We start from the raw sequence: 8,469 nt of genomic DNA, 5'->3' as shown, positions 1-8,469 counted from the left end.
TTAGCCCTATGTGCTCAGTGGCATCTGACAGCGGGCTATATTTGCTTCCCATATCTTCTCTGCAGGGAGGGGTAGTGTGTTTGTCTGTAATTAAACTCTTTACTTACTGACACACCCAACTGTTTATGCTTCACTGCGGCACAACGTGAGCTACTCAGATATGCATTTTAACATCCGTGGAGCCCAGCGGCTTCAGATTTACTGCAGCGTGTGTGCACTTATTCTGTATGTGAATTTATATTATGTAAAGCAGCTTCCACAGAAGTCTTGCATTCATCAAGTAGTTTGTTTTCTTTATTTGTCACTTTATGGCTGCTCACTGTTTATGAGTGTCCCTTTTAAAGGTCTCCACATAGGGTGGTCTTCTTCAGAAAATGATTTAGTGCTGCTTGTATTCGGCCCCAGGTCGGACATGCCACAACAAATAACCGTTTGATAGCACGCTCGCAGGGAATCGACATGTAGCACAGTGAGTCAGTGGTGTCTGGAAATGTGATCTTTGAGGACGGTATGACCTCGGAGAAACTCAACGCAATTAAACATTCAAGAGGGCTCCGATGGGCAAGTAGGAAATGCTTGCTTTGACCTTTCACAGTATAAAATTACTCTGCTTTGACTACAGAAGACATGCAAACAAGGAGGTTGCGTCAGAGCAGAAATACATAAACAAGTTTAAAAGATGGCGCACGATTATTTTAAGTGAGGCATTTTTTCTGTTCCTATATTTATAGCTCATTAAAGATACGTTGGTGTCCCTGAGATACATATCTTCACCCTTCATAGTCAGAAACTAGGACATGGTTCACATAGGACATGAGTGATATAGGATTAGTGGTAGAAGAAGATATAGGTTTAGTTTCACATCTAACATGTCAAACTAAAATATATAACAAAGACAACCAAACAAGAACAGACAGCAAACACAAAAAGCTAACTCTAAATTAACAACATGTTATGAATATGGATGAGTAAATGTACAAGCACTACTCCTTTACAAAAATATTGTATAAATAAACCTATTGTTAAGCATAAATACCTACCTCAGTTTGTACCTCGGTTTTCATTTCCCCAATGAAATCCATCAAAGTAAACGACAAATGAAAAAAAACGAGACAACAATGTGAAAATACTCCATTACAATTCTAATATTTAACATACTGTTGAGTATTTAAATCTCATATTTGATCAAATATCATATCAATCTGTAAAGTAAAACAGTAGATAGATGTGAAATATGTAGTGGATCTAAAAGTAGAAGTATACATTTGTGTAAAATTGTAATGTGGATGTGCATAACATCCTTTCAGTCTAAAGGAGAATGTATCTTGTGTTTGTATTTCCATATGTATCACCTCCTCCTTGGGCTCTATTTTCAGGGTTGATTATTTTCTGAATTTCTTAAAGAATCACTTATCTTACTTTATATGCGCCATTATACGTCAGTCATGCATCTTGGGCTTTACCCTGAGAAGAACATGATGTGCTTTATGGCCTTGATGGCTTTTTACATGTGTCACGTGTGCAAAGTTATAACCAGCTAGGAGTGGATAAAACCAGTAATCAAGCGAAGTGCAGCAGGATTGATGCTCCACCTGTTGAAAATACATAATGTTACAACTAACCTGAAGGCTGGTTAAACTAATATGAAAAAGATTAAGTTTCCTCAACTACTTAATTTGTTGAAAGCAGTCCTTTGTGTTATTTTTGAGTGAAGCCGTCATATAGGACCAGGTGATGATTTGCAATTAAACGTATATTGCATAAGGCATATCAAACAACTGTTCTTGAAACTAAAATAGTTCCAGTCGGAGCCGCAGCATGCCATTGAAACAATAGGTTTCATTTTCCGTTTAAAAAATAAAGCTCTGAGAAGCCCTGCTCTTCAGACACCACATCTTGTTTTGCAACTGATTTTTTATATTCTTGCCATAGGACTTAGCTTGCCACATAATGTGATATCAGAGCGGGGTTGTTGGTTGAAATGCAGTACAAATGTGAAATGGAAGGTGAAAAATAAAGTTATATGCTGATTCTTTGCCTGTGTCTACATCAAACTGCAGGGGCTGTGTGATCTATTTTTAATAGAGTCTGAAGTATGCGCTACAATAACCTCTGCTGATTAGCATGGGAAATATCAGCGCCCTTCCCCTCCAGCTTATATTTTACAGGTGACCTTTCACCGTGGAGAGGAGAAGCTGATTAGTGAGCAGCAGAAGTTTTGTGAGTGGGCTTTGATCGCGGCAGGCAGAATTTTAGGAAATGTATGGAAAACACAGACCATGAATCGCTGTTGATCCCAACAACAAATTAAAACATCTACATCGCTTAACACTCTTCAAAATATATTGAGATGCAATCTTTTTGCAGAAAGCTAAGAAATGGGAAATATAGTGATGTTAACCCTAAATGCAATTATTTTGTGCAGCTCTAATTCCTTTAAAATTATAAGCACAGAGATAAGGTGTGTGTCTCTCGTATATTGACACAATTCAGAGCACCACCTCTTTATACATTTTAGCAGGGGCATCCCTGACACATCACTGCTGACAGTGTGAATGCTGCTGTGAGTAGTTTAGGCAAAGAGATGCATGTAATAACCTCTGGAAACATTTCAGAGATTTCACAGTATGGACCTGTTGCTTAACCCAGGGTGTCAACACCAAAGTGATTTTACTTAAGCCCATTTTTGAATTTTCCCAGGACACCACAGCTCTGTTTGGCAAAAAAAAGGTACAGATCTCAGATAACTGTTGTTTGGATAAATAAAAACCAAAAACTTCTTGCCATCATGTGAAAAAAAGTATACGGCACATACCGACAGAGCTTTCACAGTTCAACCCAAGCCATTCATGAAGCAACATGCCACACTATAAATGCTAAGGTTGGGATTCTACATTTATTGCATCAGCCAGAGGCAAAATGAATCCAAATTGTGCACCAACATCAACTTAGACCACATTGGGGGTCAAAGGTCAACGTCACTGCTCATCTCAGAAAATATGTTTCTGCCCAAACCTCAAAATGTCATGAGAAAATTGAGACAATTTCACAAATATTTCCAAAAGGTGTCGAGGCAAACAACTGTGAGGTGGACATTCTCGTTCTTCATTATGTGCTGAAACAACAGCTTGACAAAACACATTTCAGTGACCATTGTAAATGTGTCACACAAGAATAATTTTTGTTACATTGTGCAGACGAAAATGTGAGCTGATTTAATTGTAACTCATTACTGCTGTATGGGTCTGGGTTTGCCGGGGCTTTCAGCTGTGGCGTGCTAAATGGATTGATCTTTTGTGTGATGATGGCTAATTAGTGGCGGGTTACAGAGCCTGGGAAGCAGACAGAAATAAGATATTCTCAATCTCAGTGTTATTTAACTGTTAGAAAAAACATTAGGAGTGACAGAAACATAGATCTGATGTGGATCTCAACATGATCCCTACCATTTTTTATAGAAAATAAGTTTCATTTTGCTTGGCTCATCATTTACTGCATCGTAAATCAACAAGTTTGTGTGCTTTTCTATATAACTAGTATGTGAACAATCTGTTCCTCTCCTCTCTGTTTTTACAGATTTCAATAGGAGTCCCTTCTATGTTCACCTTTGTGCCAGTGGTGCAGCAATTACCAATTAAAAGCATTGTTTCTGATGAGGACAGACCTGGAGCTCTGACAGGAAAAACAAACAAGGTAAAACAACAGCAGCCGCAAACCACTCAGAATAGTAAATAGTGATATAATCTCCAACTGGGTTTGATTTCCTGTAACACACTCACAGCATGGATTACAATGTGTTTATCAGAATTCACTTGCTGACCGAATTCAATGTTTATTAAACTAATTGACTTTTATCGTGTTGTCATCTGTCGCTTGTAGTATCACTTTAATTAACTCTCTGTTTTTTGCCCTGGAGACCAACATGCTCATGATTCTATTTGAGAACAATTCCCCAGCATTACAATTGAACTCACTTAGACTTCCTGACACATTTTAGAGTCTGTAGTATTGGGTTGCAAAATGTAAAAGATAGCGAGTTTGAATGCTCTGAGGCTGTTTAAGTTTGAACAGTTGAAATGCCTTTCTGTTCCACACTTTCCTTCTATTTACAAAAAAAAGACATTTATAATTGTAATCTAAAATAAGCCTTCACTATTAATACTTTCAAACGCAAAGTACTCTCACTTTTAAAATTATTTATTCAAAAACTTTTATCAGACTCATCTGGACATCTCAAGAGAGTTAGGAAAGAAGGAGGGACATACTGCCATGTTTAAAAGTCACCTATTATGCAAAATACACTTTTTCATGTCTTTTATACATAACCATGTGTCCCCCTCTGTGTAAAGAGATACTGAAAGTTTCAGGAAAAAAAATTCGTTCACTTTTTGTCCTGATCCATTTATATAAAAACCTTATGATGTCATAACGATTTTTTTGGCTTGTGTAGCCATTGGCCAATAACCAACCAATGTAACCCCCCCCCCCCCCCACCTTATCACCTGAATCTCCTCCTAGAGCACCATTGTGTTCTTTTCAACCAAATGGCGTGGGGAGTGGCTCCTTATTTTCATCTAAAGTAACAGACACAGAATCAGCACTTTTGAAACAGGACTGAAACAGAGGGGATTATGGGATGCTACAATGGGTGATCTGTTTGGTATTTGGAGCCAAACACTTCAGAGACATGTTTTGTATATATCTGAGACCTGTAATATATTGATGTAACAGTATAATAGGCGGACCTTTAAATAATTCAGTATGCGGTCCCCACTGAAATCCCTTAAATTAGGTATATGGACAAAATACTGGCGTCTGATTCCTCTGAACTTATTTTAAAAAGAAAGGGAAACTAATTTTATAAGAAGACCACAAGCTAGAGTCATGTCAGTGATTTAACGATTAAAGACACTTCATTAGCAATTATATCAACAATGCTCTTTCTCAGGTGGTGAAACAGCTCTCAATATGTGTGTCTGCATCTCCAAGGAGAAATTAGAAAAATAGATTCACAAGCTGTATTAGTTTTCCTATTGGAAAATCTAGACCTGTAAACATTAACATTATTTTAAGTCATGCTTGGAGATGTCGAAATATAAAAAATCATTTGTTATATATTTCCACTTTTCCAGGTTTTCACAGTGGGAATAAATGTCATTGATTGATATGATTTGAAATGCCTCATGCACACAGCACACATCAATACCTCACATTTCTAGATGTGTGAATCAATATCAAACACATTCTGAACAACCTCAGGGAACAAATCAGATGTTGTGGATTCACTTTTTCATGCATGTCATTTATTTTCTGTCATTGATGCCAGAAGCAGTTGTGGTGTCAATAAGATGTCTCAGTTTGTATACAACATATACACTTCAAAATAAATGATTACATATACCATTCAAAGGCAAATGCCAACATATTATATTTGTCTTTTGACAGAGGCTTTTATGAGTCTTTCCTTTTTTCCTGAGCGTAACTTTGTGTAATTGAATGCACCCAGACTAAACAATGTTCAAGAGAAAGTTATCATCGGGGCACCGCAGTGTGGATTGCTGAAAGGGTTAATGTGCTTTTGGATATTTATCCAGCATAACAGCTCTGAGTCCCGACTGCTTCTGCTGCCAGGAGTCTCGCTTCAAAGGTCTTCGCACCGAGGGGGGTACACGATCACTTTCTCAACTTCCCCCACTGCTTTTACCTAAAGGAGTGGCTGCCCTTCATGGTATGAGCAGACAACATATGAATACTCTGAAAGGCTGAATAACACCGTGTTTTAGCAAACATGGGGAAGTATTGCTCTTGGGTCATTCCAGAATTGGAGGATATTTCATGTCCCCCATATAAAAAATCTAATAATCCATGCCCAAAATGCTAAAACATGCATTTATTGTGTTAAACATACTTGTCTTGAGACAAAATGTATATAAAGTTGTAGAAAAAGTGGTTTCAAAATATTATTTTAATGATCAAATAGCTCTCGAACATCCCCTAAAATGGCATTTTTCTCTTGTCCCCGCTTCTTGGTGACCAACTTGCATGTCAAATATAACATTTAAAATAGGGATTTTATTTAGTTTTTTTGGTATTTTTCTATATGTCTCTTGTAATGGTAAAATCAATTTGTTAAATCATAAACATATTTTAAATAACAGTAATTTTGCACAGAAGGTGTGTCCCTCAACATGCGTTCAACCCACGTTCAACCCTGTTACCCAAACCTTTTTAGATTGGCACAGGAAGTGAAAAAACTGTAAATCAGATGACACAGTGGAAGTGACATCAGAAAGCCATGTGCTAGTGCCATGGGTAGACCAAAACTAAGTTTATTTTTCCTATTTTTACAATCTTTTCAGTCTTAAAAGAGTGTGGCACTCCGACCCACTCAACCCTGTAACTGATATTATCAGAATAAAGCATATTCATTTCAAAGTTATCTTTCTTGCATTAGATATCCAAGTTTGTCCTTGCCTTGAAAGTAGCATTACATGCTACAGTACATCTAGCAATAATTCCTGAGGTTAAAACTCAAATTAGCATTGATTTTCAACCCTGTTACTTTCAACCCTGTTACTATACTTAGAGTAATTGGAAAATATACATTTGATGCCTAGCTGGGCAAATCACTTTTTTTGATGGTTTATTATCTGTTTTTCCTAAATACATAAAAAATAAAAATAAAATAAAAGGTTCATTTTTCAAAAATGTTGGTGTCTAAATTGTCCTCCAATTCTGGAATGACCCATTCATGAATGTACAGTATTAGGTTGTGTCGCTGTACATAGCTGCTTATTTATTTCTGCCATGTCTTCATTTGAACTCCATTTACACTTCATTAGTTTGTTTTTCCGTTGCTCTCTTTCTTTCTCTCATATTGTTGTACTTTACAATAGATCAGTGACAGACATCTCCAAATATACATTTTGGTTTTGGTGACCCACATTGCTGCCTTAAAGCTTCATCTCCAGCGCTCAACTCCACCAGGTCTTTACCGGCCTTATTGACCGTCTCGACCGTCGCCTTGTGAGCAGACACATCAGTGTGCATCCAGACCCGGTGAGGACACTATCTATACTGACTCAGCAATCACTGTAAGTTATATTCTTGTTTAAATAGACTTCTCTGTTTCATTTATTCTACACTGTATAATTGTTCTGTAGTTATTGTAGCTAAAACGGCGATTTCTGAGAGATTTTAAATCTCAGATCTGCTCAACTCAACCTGTAAGACAGGTCTCAGTGGGTCACGCGCCTCAACCCTGCATTACAATAGGCAGGAACACTCTGCTGTCGCCCACCAGCTGAAGAGAGTTAACTAATTAGAGGGGCGTGCCCCCACAGCTGTGAGAACTCAGCAATCAGCTGTGAGAACTCAGCAATCAGGTGTTCATCTTAGGTGGCTCTTTCCTGGAGCGTCAGCCAGACGAAGACTGACAAAGACATTGGAGTCCTTTTGGAGTCACGAGGGAGGCAAAGAGGAGGCAAAGAGGAGGCAAATCCTACTTTGATTGAGCTAAGTATCGCTGGTGTTTTCTTTTGTTTTATTCAATTCTCTTTGGTTCTCTAGCCCCTCATCCTATTTAACCGGCTTGCTCTTGTCTATCCCACATGCTCCACTGAGATCCAACATCTCGTTTCAGGGGGCCTGTGGAAATGCCAGTCAGCTGTTCCTAAGGCTGACTTCATCTCTGGCTATGCTTCCCTGCAGTCTCTGGATTTCCTTGCTCTCATGGAGACCTGGATTACTCCATCCAACACATCCACCCCAGCAGCTCTCTCCACAGCATATTCCTTCTCCCATACACCCAGACCCTCTGGCAAAGGAGGTGGCACTGGTCTCCTGCTCTCTCCCAACTGGAGCTTTTCCCTCTTCAAGCTACCTAACTTCACTCCTCCCACCTTTGAATTCCATGCCGTCACAGTAACCCATCCTATACAATTAACCATTGTTGTTCTCTACCGTCCACCAGGCGCCTTGGGGGACTTCTTGGAGGAATTAGATAATCTCCTCTCACACATCCCTGAAACTGGCCCTCCCGCTGTACTTTTCGGAGACTTCAACCTCCAGACAGGGAAGATATCTGAACTAACATCTCTGTTAACCACCTTTGCTTTCTCACTGTCTCCATCCCCACCAACTCATAACGCTGGCAATGTCCTTGATCTCATATTCTCAAGGAACTGCACTACTTCTAACCTCTCTGTAAACCCGCTTCACACATCCGATCACTTCTTTATTTCATTCTCTCTACCCCTTTCCAAACATAACAAACTAATCTCTTCTCATCCTGCACCTGTCCGCCGCAACCTTCGTTCCCTCTCCCCCTCTACCTTTGCCTCATCGGTGCTCTCAGCCCTCCCTTCCTCTGATTCGTTCCAACTCCTGCCTCCAAACTCTGCTGCAGAAACCCTCCTCTCTACTCTCTCATCCTCTCTGGACTCTCTCTGTCCTCTCACATCTCGGCCG

At 39.1% G+C, this 8,469-nt stretch overlaps 1 protein-coding gene across 4 annotated transcripts in view; it reads left to right on the top strand.

The window, feature by feature from the left end:
- Positions 1–8,469, top strand: part of mlip (muscular LMNA-interacting protein) — a 30,835-nt gene that overhangs the window by 910 nt on the left and 21,456 nt on the right. Inside the window, exons 1-3 of one of the 4 annotated variants that reach the window (XM_079687853.1) lie at positions 3,577–3,693; positions 5,595–5,728; positions 6,988–7,059. The exons of 1 other annotated variant lie outside the window; for it this stretch is intronic. In XM_079687853.1, coding sequence (XP_079543979.1) covers positions 5,726–5,728; positions 6,988–7,059 — 75 coding nt within the window. In that variant the 5' untranslated portion in view covers positions 3,577–3,693; positions 5,595–5,725. Of the gene's footprint in view, positions 1–3,576; positions 3,694–5,594; positions 5,729–6,896; positions 7,060–8,469 lie in introns of those variants that run through there. 2 more of the 4 variants (XM_079687856.1, XM_079687852.1) reach the window with 2 other exon arrangements.

The sequence above is a fragment of the Notothenia rossii genome, assembly GCF_949606895.1.
Source record: "Notothenia rossii genome assembly, chromosome: 6".
Classification (NCBI taxonomy): domain Eukaryota; kingdom Metazoa; phylum Chordata; class Actinopteri; order Perciformes; family Nototheniidae; genus Notothenia; species Notothenia rossii.
This window is presented reverse-complemented; position numbering and strand designations above follow the sequence as displayed.